General features: G+C 33.2%; 2 protein-coding genes across 2 annotated transcripts in view; one reads left to right on the top strand and one right to left on the bottom strand.

Annotated features, from left to right (window-relative positions):
- The window catches only part of LOC140049565 (programmed cell death protein 10-like), a 35,515-nt gene extending 25,685 nt beyond the window's left edge, over positions 1-9,830 (top strand). The window contains exons 5-6 of the mRNA XM_072094470.1: positions 4,059-4,149; positions 6,985-9,830. Coding sequence (XP_071950571.1) covers positions 4,059-4,149; positions 6,985-7,179 — 286 coding nt within the window. The 3' untranslated portion in view covers positions 7,180-9,830. The remainder of the gene's footprint in view (positions 1-4,058; positions 4,150-6,984) is intronic.
- A 5,350-nt stretch (positions 9,831-15,180) lies between these two features.
- LOC140049564 (nuclear protein AMMECR1-like) overlaps positions 15,181-20,618 on the bottom strand; it is a 46,299-nt gene continuing 40,861 nt past the window's right edge. Inside the window, exon 5 of the mRNA XM_072094469.1 lies at positions 15,181-17,003. Within this exon, the coding sequence (XP_071950570.1) occupies positions 16,834-17,003 (170 nt within the window). The 3' untranslated portion in view covers positions 15,181-16,833. The remainder of the gene's footprint in view (positions 17,004-20,618) is intronic.

Genomic DNA, 20,618 nt, shown 5'->3' with positions numbered 1-20,618 from the left:
TAATGTAATTATTTAGATAATTATCTTCTAAAATAGTTATCTTTATATGTCAATTTGATGACATCATAGTGTTAATACAGTTATTGGATTTAAAAGATGGGTCTTGTAATTTGGTTTATGCTACACTGTTATAACATATACAGAGTATTCCGTAAATATTGTAATATGCTTTATGACACAAAATAGGTACATATTTAATTCATGTCATAGGATTGCATAGTAATTGTCGGCGTTCATATATTTTAAAAGTATGGGCATGTTGCGTTTGCGCGGATAACCCGAACTCGTCAAAGTTCAAATCTAGTTATCATTATTTTTTTTTTGCCTTTGTGAGAAATGAATTCCGTCTTAATTTTCCCTACGAATTAGCTAGAATAATAGACGATTCCAAACCGAACTCCAATTTATTAATGTTTCTTGCACATTTTTAATCTGTCCGTTTTTATAATTTCTTTTCGTTTGTACGATAATATTTAGTATATATTCACTTACATAAGCATAGTTTACTTCAACCATTTAGATTTTTTCCAGGCTTCTTACGACATTAAGAATAAATAAAAGCGATTTTAAAGGCCGGACCTGTTTTGGCAGCTGTTTCAACGCCAAAATCTGTCCGCAATTCTTGTTTTAGTACAGAACCATCGTTACCAAGGAGGTATATGTAATCGGTAGCGCGTGTTTGTTACTTGGCCAAATTGAAAATTGGCCAAGTATGTTGATCTGTTTGGTTTGTGTGTTTGTTTGTTTGTTACTTGGCCAAATTGAAAATTGGCCAAGTATGTTGATTGGTGCGGTTTGTGTGTGTGTGTGTGTGTGTGTGTGTGTGTTTTGTTTGTCATCACTCTAGCGCTCACAATTTTGATTCGAATGACTCCAAATTACTACCATACATGTCACCTAGTGCAAGGACGACACTGCCCGAAACTTAAATTGCATTTTCTCGGGAAATACTTGTCCAAAAAACTTCATTTTTGTACAAGAGGCAAGAGTTATAATTTGTGATTTGTAATTTTAAAACTGAATTAGATTTAATATAGAGGTTTTTTGATGCGAGTAGTTTACAAAACCTATTTCTTTTCAAATTCACCCGTGTGTTTTTCGCGTTGCTGTTCTATTGTTAGCCGACTGAAGCTATTGTTTGTTGAAAGGCTGGTTACATAACCTGTACACCAAACTCGTATACACATGATTGTAGTGAAATTAACCTAAATCACACAGCATAAGACACACACTTTTGGCGAAAATCGTGTCATGGTCAGGAGGCCAATTTTGATTTGGCCAAGTATTGCGCTATGCGCGAAGGCTAGTTTGTTTGTTTGTTTGTTTGTTTGTCATCACTCTAGCGCTCACAGTTTAGATTCGAATGACTCCAAATTACACCATACATGTCACCTGGTGCAAGGACGACACTGCCCAATTTTGGTTAAAATCCGGACCACGGTCCCAATTCGGGACCACTTTTAAAAATTATTTTCAGACCTGCTAGTGTTAAAAGATAGGACAGAATTATCAAAAGCCGGTGAGCAGTCTTAAATTAACAAGTAAACTAAAATTGCATTTTCTCGAGAACTACTTCTCCAAAAAACTTCATTTTTGTACAAGAGGCAAGAGTTATAATTTGCGATTTGTAATTTTAAAACATAAGTTGATTTAATATACAGGTTTTTTGATGCGAATAGTTTAAAAAACCTATTTCTTTTCAAATTCACCCGTGTGTTTTTCGCGTTGCTGTTTTATTGTTAGTCGACTGAAGCTATTGTTAATTGAAAGGCTTGTTACATAACCTTTACACCAAACTCGTATACACATGATTGTAGTGGATTTAGCCTAAATCACACAGCATAAGACACACACTTTTGGTAAAAATCGGGTCAAGGTCATTAGGCCAATTTTGATTTGGCCAAGTATCGCGCTATGCGCGAAGGCTAGTTTGTTTGTTAGCAGGATTGCTCAAAATGAATATACAGATAGATATGTGGTCAAGGACCATTCCATAAAATTTTGGGACCATGGTCCTAATTCTGGACCACTTTTTGAGTATACTTTTCAGACCTGCTAGTGTTAAAAGATAGGACAGAATTTTTCAAAAGCCGGCGAGCAGTCTTAAAGTACCAAGTAAACTGAAATTGCATTTTCTCGAGAACTACTTGTCCAAAAAACTTCATTTTTGTACAAGAGGCAAGAGTTATAATTTGTGATTTGTAATTTTAAAACATAATTTGATTTAATGTGCACGTTTTTTGATGCGAGTAGTTTAAAAAACCTATTTCTTTTCAAATTATCTACAAAAATTGAATGTATTGGTAAAACTAGCTCACAGCTAATAAATTGCCCATGTGACACTTTTTGTTGAGTGGAATCATGCTGCAAGTAAGCTAAAGGCCTTTTCACACGCATTATTGCCGGTCAAGATCCATTCACGCAGAAGATAATTTTACGGTAATTTTACCGTTTTCTGTGTGAAATGCTACAGTGAAAAGGCGCAATATATAAAAATTACTGTCTTCATAAAATAGAGGTCACATTTTTCAAAAAAATGGCGGGCACCGCCGCCGACAAAACATGCCATGTGCGCACATGTTTGCTGATGTTGTTTAGTGTGTCCGTCGTTTAGTTTTATTGGTTTTTATTTGCGATGCATAAAATCTATATTTTTGCCCAACACCACTCCATGCTAATAACTGCCCGATCGTGATGGTCATTCTACAGAAACAAAATATATTAATTAGGCCTACAAAGAGACGCGAATTTAATTATCAGAAGCTGTTATGAGCTAGCACTAGGGCCTAGGCTTTCGTACGTTACAGCAAGTTAAATAATCTTTGAACCAACATCTGTTATATTTTTATTATTATTGGCCTTATTCACAAACTAACCTAAAAAAAAATATATATATGGATATATCTAATAATTTGGCCTAAAATAATTGCCACAGTCTTTCTCAATCAAGGAAAATGTCCCAAATTTATCCTTGCTTCACTGCGTAAGCAGGCGTTATATCGTAGACTCTTACACACAGATCAGGCTTACAACCATGACGGTAATATTACCGCAATTTTACTAGGTCCAGAGGCGGTCTAACGGAAGCCGGTATTAAGGGGGTTTTACCCTTTCACACATAAGCCAGTGTTGCAAATTACTGCAATATTACCGTCTTACAGCTCTGTGTGAAAGGGGCTTAAAATAATGTCGTCATTCGAACCAAGTTGACTACATAGCAACATAAACAAGAAATATTTCTTACAAAAACTGCTGCTCGCTTATTGATGTAACAGTTTTAAAGATATATTTTTTATTTCAAATTTGTTGTTGAATGTGTCATTTTATTGTCACATAATAGTTATTTCACCTGAAAAAATGTAATTTAAAGCAAAAAATACTTAAAGGTTTTTGGGTTATAATTAAACGTTTCTTTTCACTTTTTATACATGAATAAATATTATTTTTTTGTTACAGAAGTGATTAACTTTGATATGAAACACAGATTTTTTGTCACTTTAGTTTATTTTATTGCTAAGGTCAAGTCTGGGGGTCACTTCATCATGCCTAGATACTTCAAGTGTGAAGTATCCTATTACTGTACAAACAAAAACTTTAATGGACTGTTTTGTTAATAATTCAATGATTATCTGAAAGCGAATTACTGTATTTTATTTATCGGTCAAATGGGATGGATACCAGAAATGCTTTGGGATTTGTAATTTTAGCATGACGTGTCCTAATAGACTCTCTTTTTTGGGTCCAGCAGCTGGGACCTATAAATTATAGTCAAGTTTCCATTTTAGCAAAAACGTCAGTCTCTAGAAGCTTTCAGCTTCTAAATGAGTCATCTCTAGTGACGCAGCGTGAAAAATCAGAAAAAGACCAGTACAGCATATTAGTATTTTAAAAATTGGACTGCTTTTTTTGTGTATCTAAATATCATAATAATTGTTTGCCTTAACATACAATCTCTTGCATCATAACAATTATGTGGAAATATTAATCATGTGGATTTTAACCTTAATTTTTGAGTAAAAAACAGTGAAATTGACTCAGAAATTATTTTTATACTGCAGAGATATTGCCAGTGGTATTAAAGAGCTCCTGCAAGCAGTAAATGTCATATTTAAACAATATGAAGCTTTTCGTCTCAATGAACATATACGAGTAAGTAGTCCCTTTTGATATTATTCATATACTGTAGACATTGATTTATTTTGTTTTAATTTATTTATTACATGTAAAATTTGATTGATTGTTATTATATTTTATACTTCATTCAAGACGTTCTGTATGTCCCCTGAAAATAAGAACATGTTTTGAAGAAAAAAAGAACCCAATCGGCACCCAAAAAGCTAATCTAAAATAATATTATTACGCTAATGGGGCTTCCGAGGTACAATCACACTATAAAGTGGTTTCACAAACTAATAAAAAAAAACACTTGAATGAGGGTCCTTTCAATATTACGGGCAGTAAAGCTGTTATGAAATGAATTTAATTTGAAATATGATGAAAATTAAAGACACCTTCCCTACATTTTTTAGATCTAATTTAAGATCACAAACTATATTTAATTTAAAAATAATACTATATGGTCCTATTGCGATTTTTTGTTCTTTAAATGGTTAAAAATGTGAAAAATAAGTTGATTTTAATAATTATAGTATTAGCAGCCCGCTATTGCACGCAGATTGATATTTTTTGATTATTTTTTTTTTTTTATCATAATTTACCATAAAACGTACATTTAAGACAAAGAATGACCCGGTTTAATGTTTTTAAAGTAATATATATGTATTATTTTTACAAAACGTCACAAATTGTAGGGAAGGTGTCTTTAATGCTGCTTTGTTTGGATGGAGCGATGAACCTTCATATTACGTACGGCACGGGACCCATAAAATCCAGGTTGATCTTCAATCGACCCCCAAATACGTAGATCGAAGGCTGCCATGTTTGCCTACTTTACTTACAACATGCAGTGGTCACTGGGTGTCACGAAACCTAAGACCACGAAAGCTAAGACCCAAGATCACGAAAGCTAAGACCCAAGACCTAAGATTACAAATTCTAAGATATACTACAGCTTCAAAACAATACTTGTTTATCCATACATAACTTTAAACATAGTAGGTTTCATTTATTACCATAAATATAATTAAATACTACCGCAAAACATAGATAAACTCATATTATTTTCGCCCGTTGAGTAAATGTATATTTTTTCTTTACAACAAACAAACTTGACGGGTTGTTTGTTGGTATATATTTACTCCGTTGTGTTGGTTCGGAGGATGTTTTTCTTTCGCACCTGCCTTGTATTTTGACTCCAAATTTGTCAACTAATTTTATCCTGAATACCACACTTTAAAATTAGGACTTATATAAGTACATTAAGAAGGAGAAACACATAAAAACAAATAATAAATCCTTGAAATTGATGATTTTACAGACGTGTTTCTTTGTATACTCTTACTCCATGGTATACTGTAACTTCTCCCATGCTCAATATTTTTGTTTCTATGGAGCGCCAAAAGAGCAACAATAATAGTACAAGTATAAAAACAGAAAGGAAAGGAAACAAAAAACTTATTATCATGATTTTTAAATTAAAATTTATTTTCGAGTATTTATTCCTTCATACTGATTTTCACTAAAAAATGCGTTAAAATAGATGGACTCCACAGAGTTTTCAGCCCTCTATATAATTTTTGCTCTTTTGACGTTCCATAAAAACAAAAATATTGAACATGGGGTAGGCCTATAGGTCATGCGAAATTTGCAAACAGTATGTGTGCGAGAAAAACGTCTGTAAAATTTAATTTTTTTATCAATTTAAAAATGTATTGTTACTTTTTATGTGATTCTTTTTCATAAAAGTGCTAATTCAAATGTGTGGTATTCAGAATAAATGTTGGGAGTTAAAGTACAAGGCAGGTGCGAAAGATAAATATTTGTAATCTTAGGTCTTGGGTCTTAATTTTCGTGATCTTAGGTCTTAGGGGGTCTTAGCTTTCGTGGTCTTAGGTTTCGTGACACCCAGTGGTCACTAGCTAGTCTTAGGGGGTCTTAGCTTTCGTGGTCTTGGGTTTCGTGACACCCAGTGGTCACTAGCTAGGCTAGACTAATCTACAGCAGTGGCCCAGGCTAGGCCTAGCTATTTGTGAGGCCTAACTAGAAAAGTATATGCAGGCTGTGCGATGTTTAAATAAAGTAAAAAAATCAATGTTTTTGTATTTTCTATCAATAAATAAAAGCAGTCGCTGCTGTAGGGGAAATGCCACACAGCTTGTCTCACAAGTTATGAATTTTTTGTTGTTAAATAGAAAATAACACTGTAATAAAATACTAAAAAATGATGATGTCATCGGTCATTTTATGCGTACGTAAAATCAGGGAACGTAAAACAAAGGTTCTACTGTATACTATGGTAGTTTTGGGTTACAACAACCAAATGAATTAAAGCAAGGCATTCTAACAACAGGGCACTATAAACTCGCCTTGTCAAGATAGGAACTTGTAACGGTCCTTTGCTCTTATGTCCGGCTACGGCAAATGCCAACAGTACTGTACTATGTACATATTCTCCGCAGCACACAGTGTCTGTTAACGAGCCAGGAAATGATCGTGTCGCAGCCATAGACAAACCCTTTGATCTCCGGAGCTCAGCATCCTGTTAGATTGCCTTGATTTAAGATATTTCAGCATTTAAACATTTTTAAAACCTTTTCCGGCCATATCAATCATTACCTTAGAAGCCCAATCACTGTTCTGCTGCAAAGCCCTAGGGATTTTTTTATAAGTTTCATCACAGCCGTTCAGCTAGTATTTTTTGCTAGTTTATAGAAATTATAAAAATGTTTCTACACTTTAATAGATAACACATCCAATACTTTATTTGGCAATTTTCAGTGACATCATCATGGTTCACCTTTGTGGGAGCCAGCTGCTTGATTCCAGTTTTAAACCTAATAATTACTAATTGTTACATTTTTTTAGGAACTGGAGCTTCATAAAAAGGAATTTATCAAGTCCTCCAAAAAGTTCAGCTACACCTTAAAAGGTTATTTTCGTGATAGTAAAATTGATAACGTCTATGACAGTGCAAATGTTCTTGTTAATGAGACTAACACAATCCTAAAAATGTTGAAAACTGTGAGTCGAAAAGTTCCTGATCAACAAGCAAGTTCATAGAGTTATGGAAAGATACTAATCGAGTTATGAAAAGATAGTAATCGAGTTATGAAAAGATACTAATCATCTACATATTTGTTTTTGTTTGCAGCTTGCAAAGTATAAATAGATTTGAAAAAGTAATTATATTAATCATACTGCTGTAAACAAAAATCATAACTTTATAATTTTGTAATAAAATAATTAGCAGTAGTCTGTAGTTATATAGTGACCTATTGGTACACAAAGAACTAGCATTTCAACCTTTCTCAGCCCTAAAAACAAGAAAGTCCATAAAAAATAGTTTATTTCAATGATATACTTGTATTTTCTATTTTCTGTATAAAAATGTTTTTAACTACAGGTACTATTTTAGTTCTTTATATATTTATTATATTACTGTTTTAATTAGTTTAAAACAATTTTTTTCAACCCCATGAATGTAAACTTGGATAACCTTTTCAGGTCTATATGCCCGCTAGAATGGATCATGCAGTTTTCTATAGGGTCTACAAGCGTTCTTGCTCCTAGTCATCCATTCATTGAAGCAAACCTATAGAATGGTTCTAAGACAATGACTATAATACTTCGACCTTATTTGATAGAAGATTGAAATGGTTTGTTAGAGAGTATACAATGTTTTGACTATATTCAAATTCCATGTCAAATCAACCATAGGTCCCTATTTGAATATTTTTTATTTTGATGAAACTTCATAAAATGATCGACTATGTGAAAAGCCAACAAAAAAACTGGATTTGAACTTGTCACTGCCTATGCTGCACAAAAAGTGTACAAACAGCATAGCTGTAGGTATTTCAGTTGAAATTTGAAACAATTTCTACCATTCAACATGCATAACAAATTGACACTATTAGCATTCTACACAACTCGCATTTATTCAATTATTTGAAATAATTTTTTTCAGCAATGTCTTAATTGATAAACGAGATGTGATCTATTAAATGTGATGAACTATGAAAAGAGCTTTTATAATTCTTTAAAAAAAAGTAGAGGGTCACTATTGCTGACATGCAGGTGACAATATACTTTGTATCTTAAATAAAATTCTGTCTCCAGTATAATTTACAAAGCTAACCATGGATCATCTATTTGGTATTACTATGAGTAACATAATTAAGACAATAGGGAGTTTTCACAACCTTACGAATACGATAACGAAAACGGATACGTCACGCACACGTATTCGTTTTTCGTAAGCCAGTAAAAATCTGTTTTGCATGGCAACAAAATATTGAGGGCGCCGTCCAAAATATAACTGCGGTAAATTTGAGCAAAGCGCAGGTACGTGTTGCTTGATGCTTGGCTGCCTAGGCCTAGCGTAACATCAAAGCGAGTGAGGACTTTAAAACTGCTATTATCAAAATTGACCTGGCATTTTAGTAAATTACTTTCAATAAAAGTATAATTATATTATAATCATGAATCATTCCTGATTCAAGTGCAAAATGTGCAAAATACATCAAAAACTATACTCGTTTATATGACTAGTGATATTCGTCAACACGAATACGCTTTACGAATATGAAATGGGGATCAGCTCAAAAGTTTCACAAATGTGTGACGTATCCGTTTTCGTTATCGTATTCGTAAGGTTGCGAAAACTCCCTTTTATCTTATTAATAATTAGCATATATCAGTCAGCTAAACAAACAAAATATTTTATGAATAAATTTAGCAAGATTCGACAATTTCTTAGTAATCTAGTCTGGTAATAAATAATTTGTACATTTTAATTTGATTATTCAAAAACAAATGTGTTTATATATGTATTATTTAAGTCGTTGATATAAAGTTTGCGGTACACCTTGACATTTCGATCAATTTATTTTTATTTATTTATTCTTTTTAGGCATTTATAGCCAAGGAAGACCACAAGTGAACTCAATCACTGTCCTTCTCTCAAAGGTGGCAATCCTGTTCACAACACAAACATATACACAACACAAACATACACAAGATGCTCTACATAAACAAAGACTTAATTACAAGTCTTTGGGAGTGGAGTTGCAAATTGTCATGAGAAAAAATCCTGACATATGACAGGACTTGAACCCAGGACGCCAAGCATCATAACCACCAAGCCACAACTCCACTCCTTCAATATACATTAATCGTCCTCAAGAATGAGAATACAGAAAGTTAGGGGTTTTTTGTAAAGTGTGTCTACTAGGCCTAGTTAGAGGCTACCTTTTAACTTGTTTTAGGTCTGGGTCTAGCATGTAAGTCACTAAATAAAACAAATAATTGTACACATGGGCTAGCTGGTAGAAACAGGTACTGTAGATTATAGATAGGTCTACCTTGTATAGATAACTATCAAAACTATTTCTTGAATAAATTAAAATTTAACTAACCAGTTGACATTTTAATCATTATATTTCTTCAATTTATGTGAAGTACCGTTATTTTACATTTTAAGAGTAATGTAGTGGAAGAGAAAGTAGGCTATGATTATGGAAGGCAAAGAAACAAGTTCTGTAATTTTTCTACAATCTATTAATTTCAGTAAATTACTACTTGTAGCAAAATTTATTAATTTTCAATTTATTTTGTTACATCTTATTATTGATTATTTGTTATATTATCACTTTTCAGATGTCACTCCAGTATGGTCGTGGCAATTTCAGATTAAAATCAGAAATAATAAACCATGCCTTTTGGTGCTGTCTTCTTGACAAAAAAGTTCATCTTACATTTCATCAACATAACATTTCATAACTTTATCAACATATCGTCATTCACGTGAAGTTGTGCAGCTAACATTATCTTGACGCTTACAATTGCGCAATGTGACTCGACACACGATTTTATGAATTTCGCGTTTTTAGCATAGTTCGAAAAAGAAATAACATTTTAAATTGTGTAATTTATATTTATATTTTCTGTTGGAAAAAATGGCATGTTAAAACCATATTTTTTTCATGTGATTTATGTTTTTCCCGCCTTTTCTAGTAATTTTACCAACTTTTGAACAATTTCTCTTCCGTAAAAGCTATATTATTTGTAAACCCAATCATAGTCAAAACTATAACCCAATTAACATTTAGGCCTACTACCACATACATTTCGCTGTTGGTACTAGCCCTACTCTCTAGCTAGCTAGCATTTTTATGTAAAATTTTAATTTTGAACAAAAACAATTTGAAACCATGTACAGTACATATTTTTACTGTGCTTGACCATGAATAAATGAATAATGAATACAAATAAACAAAACAAATTACATACAGAGAAGTGTAAAGACAAAAGAAAGAAGATAAATCAAATGAAAACATAACATACTAAAACAACTATCAATTTTTATTTTACTGTATTTCAATACAAGTTTATCTCCCAAGGGAATTTACTTACTTGTGTGAGAGGTTGGAATGTTACATTCATCACCAATTAATACGTTTGTATAAACGTATATTAAACCTATCAAAATAGTATTTTTTAAACAAATTTGGTTTGTACATTATGATGCTGTACTCGAGCTGTTTAACCGGTTTTCAGCTATAAAAAACAATTATCGTAGAAGGAGATTGGTAAATCCTTGTATTATTGTGTACGGGTATTAGACAGTGTATACCACGGTCGAAGCAAATCATTGAAGCTATTAAATTAATTTTAATTGTCAATAACCAAATATCTAACTCAACTTAATTAGGGTTACTTACTACAAGCTTTCTCCAGCCACAACGGTCCTTGGCTAACTCTGACAGCTTATCAGAGGTAATCATGCCTCCTTCATCCCCTAAAAGCTGTTGGATGGTTCTCTGCCTTCTCTTCCCACGTACTCTTTGCATGGTTCGTCATCAGGCATTCGAAGCGAGTGGCCCAGGAACTTTAATTGACGGGATCTAATATTAAATTCAGTACCAAAAGTATGAACCAACTTTATATACCTAAGGGGCTTTTTCTGCTGAAAAAATAAAAATAATAGATTTTTCCTAAGTACCACAAACCACAGAATTGACCACGTTGCAACTGAAAATGTTAATCGGTTATCTGGTAATTGCTTTTTAAAAATCATGTCATCCACAGCGCAGTTCAAGTTATGGAAGGCCAATGAGAGTTGGTTTGTTTACATCCTATTGCTGCCTAAAACTCTCACATGTAGGATTAAAAATTAAAGGCCAGGTGCGGGCAAAAAATTTCTATTGATCATACATTCCAATAATTATCGATCTATAGTTTCCCCTATGTTTCATAATTTTTGGGATTTTATTTGTGTTACAGGAGCTTGTTGAAAATTAGTACTTTCATATCAGTGGGGGGATAGTTCAAATTACACAGTAAAATCTCTATTCTTTTGTACACAAATTTTAAAAATAGAGAGGCATTTTAAAAAGCTATGAAAAATAAACAGTGTGGTAAAAAATGTTATCAGATGACTAAATATAGGTAATATAACTTGAATTTTACATTTCTGGTATTTTTATTCAACTTCAGAATTTTATTTTCATGCTATAGCAAAATCCACCGTATATCCACCATCTTTTTTCACCTTTTAGGGAGTCACCAGACATGTTATTGCATTATGTTAACTACCTAACTACTGAAAAAAAGTCTTCCTGTTTTTTTTGGCAGAATTTTGCCAAATTTTGTATTTGACCATATTATTATTCATGGTTTTTCGTCTTGATTTCTGTTACAAATATTTGATTTATGTACAATTAACCAGATATTATACTTAAAATTCATGCCTTTACCTGAGCTTTAAACTCTTACATAAAGCTACTGTATATTATTTGTAAAATAAATATCTAGGCCTACTTCTACCGAACCACATACAACAGAATGTTATATTAATAAGGGCTGCGGGCACGTCGCCGAGAAAAGTTCATTTCGCCGTTGTTGGTTCTACTCTAGGGCCTAGCTAGGCTATATATTTCTACCGAAACAACAGGCCTAAAAAAGGACATGCAAAACATCAGCCTGGACTGGTGAGATGTAACTGTATACTTGTAACGCAGAATCCTGGAGTCTCTCGGTATAATTCCCCCCACAAAATTTGTTGATAGTCGTCGATCGCGCAAATAAATAGCATGCTTTGTGTTGCCATACTCTAGAGGTTAAAGTGTGGTCAATAATCGCTATTTGTGTTGCAGCTCAAAACTGCTCCGCAATAATTGGTTATAACAAGAAATAATCGGTTAAAACACGCAATGGATATGGTTGAATTTTTATTCGGTTATTTCATTTTGCGCCGTTTCTGCTGCCAAGTACAAATGAGTTTTTGAGTTTGAATGAGTTTTTCCCTTACGTAATTTATATAGATTAGAAACAAATCAATAAAATACAAATACCATACTAACTATACTGAATAAACACCATTACTTTTATTATATTCACAGATACATTACATTCAAATTATTTAAACTAATGATTTAGTATACTAATTACTATAGCGTGTAGTTTGATTTTAGTGTCTGTTTCAGTTTAAATGACTACACAGTACACACAGATTGAATCATAGAGATAGTGACTTATAATATCTCAATGATTCAAACTGAATAAAAATAAAAGAATCTAATCTTTATAAAAAGCCAAATTGACAATCTACTGTATACATGCTATAGACCACAATAGCTGGGTTCACATTCACAAATTATCGTAAGTTTCTTTATCATGATGTTCTATGAACCGGCAGGAAGTCGTTAACGTGATCTTGTTTATCACGTTAATTCTGGCTAACATGCTCTTGGAGAGCCTGTTAATTTATCATGATCTTACGAAGTAATCATGATATATTAGACACCGTTAAATGCAGACACGAAATTCAAACAATCAGCGCTTGGTTATTTACTGCATCATCGGCCACCCAACGGAAGAAGAAGTCACCATTGTTGTTTTGATTTTTTGATAGTCAAATTGCTTATATCACTATATCGTTTCGGACATCATACATCAAGTTAGAATACCTGATTGAAATCTGGTGAACGAATCAGAAATTAATGTGAAACAGCCAGGACTATTTAGAAAGCTAGACCGTCCAACCCACTCGATCCACCACAAAAGCATATATGACCTTACGAAAAGGCTGACACACTATTTGCACGCACACCGCAACTTGCCTTTATTTTGTAAACTATTGATTTTAACCACGAAATGGATAATAAAATATCGTTGTGGTGCATGTAGATGATTTCACCATTTTTTTTTTTTCACAAAGTAAAACATGTATTGTTGTACGTAAACGGTGGGGGTAGGGCCTACTTACTAACTATCCTAGACCTATATGCATATTAAATATTGTTGTCATGAATTTCAGTAAATACATTGAAATTACAGTAATGTAATACCAATAATAAAATATTTGATGTAGTACAGTTGTGGCGTGATTGAATACATTATCATCAGACGGGACAAATACGTACTAGTCTGGTGAATAAATTCGTCCACGTTCAATCTTTCGTGCAAATAGAGAGTGTACGATGGAATGTTAATAAATCACCAACTTCATTTCCAAACAAGGTGAGATTTTTATAGTTAAAATCATGTGTGTTTTGAAACTTAAAGTTCTGCAAAATTATCGATTTTGAATGTTCTTGATTACTGCCGAAATTGAGGTGAAATAAGTAATAGAGTTTGTTTTCAAATTAATTCACGCTCGCTACTTACTTAGGCCTATTTTTTGACACGAACAAATTTGAGGCAAGATGCCATGGTTCATCCGCAAAAGAATCGTGGACAAAGCCTATTAGTTACTATTCTTTATTATTTTAGGCCTGCTGGCTAGCTACTGCTACTAGATAGAGGCCCACACTACAAAAACAAATCAACAATCCCTTCCCACGTCACGTGTTCTCTAAACACATCAGTTCAGTGCCCCTTTATAATAGCATACTTATATCACAATGTTAATTCTATTGTGAACACTCTTCCTGCTGACGTGATATTCAATATCACGATAAGAAAGTACGATAAAATCTTATGTGAACATGGCTATTATGACAGTTACTTATCAAAACAAGGCTAAAACTTAAATGGGATGACCTTGACACTAATAATAAACAACGAACTAAAACATTTTCAAATATAAACTGGTAAAAAATGGATAAAAGCATTCCTAATTACATGAACATAAACAGTGACCTCATAAAATAGGCTACAACTACCAGATAGCATTCTGGTTCAGTGGTGGAAGCTGTACCTATGACAGCAAAATACTTCCACCTCCTCAGTTTGTTATAGAATTACTATTGAACTTTGTTGTGTAACTATTGGGATAAAGTAAATCTCCTATTAGCACCCTTTCACATTCAAACAACTGTAAACTATTGGCAATTAACATTTACATAAATGTACCGTTCACATGTTTGCCAACATTTTGATGAAAACTGGTATATATTGGGTTTGGTCTATAATGGCCAAATCTTAAATTGTAAGCAAAATCTGGTCATTATTTTATTTTATAGGTTCACTAGGGTAGTAAGCTTTTGGGAATGTGGGTACAAGGAGTTGCAAATTCTAGCCATACCATGTTAAAAAAAACATTGTTCTGGGTTGCTCAAACTTTTGATTTTTGGCATAAAAAACCCCACTCAATATGTACATCAATTTTCATCAAAATCAAATCATGTATAAAACGCTTTGGATGATTTTATAAGAAATGACTTTTGACAGAAAACAAAGTAGTACGAGAAAAAACTCTTAACGTCTAACTACATCCCTTACTATGTGAATTCTAAAGCATATAAATGTTTTCGATTCAAAATCAGTCACATGAATCCTTGCTCAATTATAAAAGTAATAAAATAGGAAAGTGTCAGCATCTACATAAAAAAAATTGTTTCATTTGAAAAGTCAACTGCAATTGAAAACAAATTGCTTATCATTTGCATTGATTGGACTTCAAATGATTAATACTGTAGATAAAAATAACTTGCAAATTAGGTATTAGAGAATTTCATACATGTATGTTTTCAGTGCTTTCTATAAATAATACATAAAAAATCAGCACACACTTGGACCCAATGCGAGACCATGAAAGTATTATGAAAGTACTATGAAAAATCAAACTAAAACTAAAACTTTGGTGTTAACTCATCACTTATGCCAATTTAGGTTATCTGAGCTAACACATACACATATATGTTCAAAATAATGAGCACAGAAAACCGATTATGTAATCCTATGCATTTTTGGAAATTTCAAAGATTCATCAACTAAGGCCCCGTTTCTGCTGCCAAAAATATACCGTATATATACGGTATATTTTATATACGGTATATTTTTTGGCAGCAGAAATGGGTCTCATAAAAAATATACCGTATATATATGCGGTATATATACCGCATAAATATCCCCATCGTTTGTGGATATTATACGGTATATTCCAAAATATACCGTATATTTCGTACCCCGTTTCTGCTGCACTCAAAATATACCGTATATGTGACCCGGCCCATGACACGAGGTCAAAAACTAACAGAGCGTGACGCGTTTGTTTGGTTTTTCTGCTGCATTGACACACACGTGTATAATAAGCAAGCAACAGATCAAAATATCACTGTGGACTGAAGAAATAACTATTTTTGCAATTCAATTGTGGAGAGAAGCGAAAGTTGGGGGGAGACTACATGGCAACAGAAGAGATACCGAGATTTACAAAAGTATCTCAAACAAAATAAAAGCAGAATTTGTGGTAGACTTAATAACGCCAAAGTTATCGGCAAACGCCGTCGTCTTCTTTGCATAAATGTAGTCAATGCCCATTCTACATTTCTAGATTGTTTGTGCGATGTAAATTCGTTGCCACTTCTGATCATTAGATTTAAAATAGAAAGCAATGCTAAGACGTTTTGAGAAACCATCATTGTTTTGTTTTTGTCATGTAACCTCACTACACGAGACTCTAGGTCAATCCATACTTCCGTCTCACAAAATGCATTTTGGGTATATGAAAGCCAACTTTTTTTACAGCCCACCCACGAAGTATGTGCAGCGGAAACGGTGCATGAATTTCATATACGGTATATATACGGTATATTTATACGGTATATTTGGGATTGGCAGCAGAAACAGGGCCTAAGTAATGCGCATGCACTACCGGTATGTTATGTTAAGACGATGTGGAGACCAGTGGCGGATCGTGGAGGTTGAATAGGGTTGCTAGCCACTCCCCTTAATTCTAAAAAAAAAGATGCAACGTATTCTTTCAATTTGACTCTTTTTTTAATTAAGAAGAGTAGGCCTAGAGCTAGGGTTGGCATTAGTTGTGTAAATAGGCCTACATAGTTAAAAAGCTAAGAGTTTATTTACTATTTATGAATTCAAGAGTTTAAAAAAAAAAAGGCGATTTAAAATCTTCAGAAAATACCCCCAACTGAGTTATTTTCAAGACACAGGCACTCCTCCTACCTACGTTGTCTAGCTCATCGCGCCTCGTGTGAATGCCGACGTCATCATTCTCCAAAAATACACCATTATTTTCCATTTCAGTTAATTACCGCCTTGGTCCTCCGTGTGTGCAAGTTTTAGCGTGGTATATTTACACCCCTGATTGGAGTGTAATATCGTTAAATGAATAAAACAATAGTTTACACAGAGATTATTCTATTTTATAATTACGGTGAGATTGCCAAAGCTGGTTTTTCTAAACAACATCATCATAAATAATCAAGGCAAGGATACTGAGCAAGGGTCTCATGTGACTGAGTATCATTAAACACGCCCATTTTTAGGCCGCATTGATACAAATTCATCATAGCTAAGATTATACTTTTCACTTTGGTAACGTACAACACGAATTGTTTTCAAAAATTCTAATGTAACTTTGCCTCTAAAACCACCTTTGCGTAGAAGAGCTTCAAGTGTTTGGCGACGGTTCCATCCTGCAAAAAAAACAAAGTTATTTAAAAAAAAGGAGTAAAGTAAACAAAATAAGGTACTCTCTCTTACGGATGACGAAATGTTGAAAAATTATTTTACTACTACACTCAGGAATATATTTTCCACTGTAATTTGTTTTATAAAACCTACAGTACATTCCAGAAAACATCTACCATACCCACACTAGTGTCCGATGTTGCAATTGAATTATGATTAAGTTTATCAACCTGACAAAATAACTAATATTAGGTTAAATTTAAAACTATTGCAAGAGTTAAAATTTGGTATTAAAGCATAATGATTTGGGCAGTCTATGTGTGTGGAGACTTTCCCTATCCATAAATTAAAAGTAGACAGTACAAACAACATTAGTGTTAAAGAATTGAGAAGTTTGATACGATTGTACCAACTAAAAGGTCTATGTTTCCCTTTTTTTACCTCAGCCCCAACCATGATGGGACTGAGGTGGTGCAGAAGACCCCTTCACTTAACCGCCTCTACCATTGAAATTAGCGCGACCAATGTGTATATTTCAGATTCAAATATCATTTTAAAGTTTTATACAATTGACTCCAAGGTGGAACTTTGATACAATTTTTACCTAACTTAATTTCTGGTCAACTATAGGTCCATCTATATATAAATTATGATTAGTTCTGACATAGGCGAGCACAATGGAAAAACTTCGGGACAAATCTCTGCCTTCTATCTTAGGAAGATATTATTTTTGTTAGATGGGGTAACTCTATGTCTTCAGGTTTTAAAGTTACCAATGGCATTAGACAGGGTGATGTTATGTCTCCTCTGATATATAATGTTTACATTGACAATTTAAACAGTATGCTTAGTGATTGTAATTTTGGTTGTGAGCTCAATAATACAAAGTTCAACAACTTAAGTTATGCAGACGACATGGTGTTACTTGCGCCCTCTTTAGATGCCCTCCAAAAGAAGGTCAACATATGTGAGGATTTTGCTAATGACTTTGATGTATTATATAATTTTAAAAAAATCAATTTGCATGTGCTTTTGCCCTAAGAAAAGAAAACTGAATGGTAATTATACTGTTCTACTGTATGTGGTAAAGAACTAAATTACGTTCAATCCACTACCTACCTTGGTTGTGTTATAATAGTAATGATACTAGGGACGAACTGGATATTAAAAGGCAATATCGATCATTATGTATTAGAGGTAAACTCTCTTTGTAGAAAATTTAGTAAATACTCAACGAATGTTAAGATTACTTTGTTTAAGTCATACTGTATTAGTATGTATTGTGCGGCCTTATGGTGCGATTTTAATGTAAAAACTATGAAGTCATTTACAGGTATGTTATAACAACACATTTAGAAAGATTTTAAGATGCTCAAGGAGCTGTAGTGCTAGTGCAATGTTTGTTGATAACCATGTTCCCTCCTTCTATGAGTACATTCGGAAATAAATTTTTTGTTTCAAAACAAAAATTGAAAAAAGTGTTTTTTCTCGAATTCTAAAAGATTCAAAGTTGCACAGAAAATGGATTGAACTTCTGTATACATAATTTCATTCATACTTTTACGTATGTTAACTTGTGTCAGTATAGCCATAATAATGTGGTTTTTTTTCACTCCTAGTTGAAAACCGACGGTTTTCCGACGGCATTATTATGTGCGACATGTGGTATACTACTTTACTTGCATCTATTTATTAGGTGATCATTTAGAATAAAATGATCACCTATTGTTATTGTATGAAATCTTTATTATTTTTTTTTTTTTTATTCTTTCTGTACACTTTTTGTGTAACAATTATCTCAAAAAGTTGAATGGCAATGATCACAAAAAAATCACAATGTCTTTCAAATACTTTAACTTAGCCATAATAAGCTTTTCAGCGTGATCACTGACCCGTGACGTCACGTATACGCCATTTTGTGAAATCACATTATCAATCATATATCCATAATTCATTATCACATACAGTATTTATGAAATTTACTACACGTAAACTTCAGGTCAAGGGTAAAAATATTAGCAAATAAAAACGCGCGCGCACGTAGGGTCATGCGCGTGAAATCGCGCATTAAAAATTTAAAAAGCTCAAAATTACGTTTTAATCAATTTAGAGCATGAATTAGGCCATTTGCGTGTTTCAAAAAATTACTGCGCAAAAAAATTATTTTGCGCGCGCGATACTTACAAAGTGTAAAAAATGCAATTTTTTTATACAAATCGCATTCTACTCAGCATCCTTAGTACATTCACCAAATTTGAGTCAGTTCCGACTTAAAATAACGGTATACGAGCAGGTTAAAAATGTCAAAATGCGCAAATTAATTGCATCAAAGTGATGAAAAAGGTGAAAAATAAGGCCTTTTTAAAATGAATATAACTCTTCAGAATGGCAGGTGACCCCCAATTTTTTTAAGTTATTCGGGAAGCCATTGGGTTGTAGATACATATTCATGTACACATTAGACGTACAAAATGGTATGACGTCATCAAATGGCCACTTCAATTTAAAAATTAGTAATTTTTATCTTTTTGTATGGGTTATCACATTCAATAGAGCGCATCTCCGTTATTTTAGGTCGATTTTCGCAGAAGTTTTAGTATGTGCTTGCTCAATTAATTATCTTTCTCAGGAGTTGTCAACATTTTTATTTTGATGTTATCATATGGCCAGTTGAAGTTAAAACGTTGTTTTTAAATTTCTTTAGTCGAAGTTATACAAATTTCAAAGAGCGCGCATTGCGCTTCTACGTGTCAAATTTTCTTCCAATCCTTATATTTATTTGCTCAATTCATTATCTTTCGAAATTGTCATCTTCGAGTTTATTTTGATAATTCCATCATACCGAAAAATTTGAACATGATGTGGGTCCAGTAATTTCACCTATGCTACACTGTATATAGATATAAAGTATATACTGTACATAATAGGTACAACTCAGCACTATAAGTGTATATGCATCATGTCATAGGATGGCGTACATCAGCTTTTTACGGTCGTATGTTAACGTACGTGCATGTTTAAAAAATATTAATTTCATTAAAATGATAAAAATGATCACCTATAATTCGTCAAAGTGACGAATTAAATTCTAGTTGAATATTGTTATTTGTTATGATATGGACTTTGGTCTGAAATAAAAGTGAATTGAATTATAAAGGGTTTTATAACAAAATTTCTGATTTCATCAGTAGATTTTCAATTAAATTTCAATTGTACGCGGGTCAAAGTAATTTCCGGGCTCACGATGAGTTCACAGGTTCACCTTGAAACTTCTTGGTTTCAACTATTGTTGGCCGTTAGGCGTCATCTACAAATTATTTCAGACCACAGAGACGCGTCTGGAAACTTGCCACTCATCAGACGCGTCTGTCCAATGCTGAACCTCATTAACGATCTATTATGAATATTCATGAGCTACCCAATCGCGGTGAAGACGCGTCTGTGTGATTGAAACCCGTCTTCGCTGTTAGTAGGTAAAACAATAGAAAACGCGTCTGAGTGATTAAAACCCGTCTGTATTGCTTGTATGGTGAAACAATAGATAGAAGACGCGTATTACCACCTATGTTGTTAATTAACCAACAAGCTTATCATTGTTTAGGTCAAAACGTTAATTATTA

Source organism: Antedon mediterranea, chromosome 5 (genome assembly GCF_964355755.1).
Source record: "Antedon mediterranea chromosome 5, ecAntMedi1.1, whole genome shotgun sequence".
In the NCBI taxonomy this organism is placed as follows: domain Eukaryota; kingdom Metazoa; phylum Echinodermata; class Crinoidea; order Comatulida; family Antedonidae; genus Antedon; species Antedon mediterranea.
This window is presented reverse-complemented; position numbering and strand designations above follow the sequence as displayed.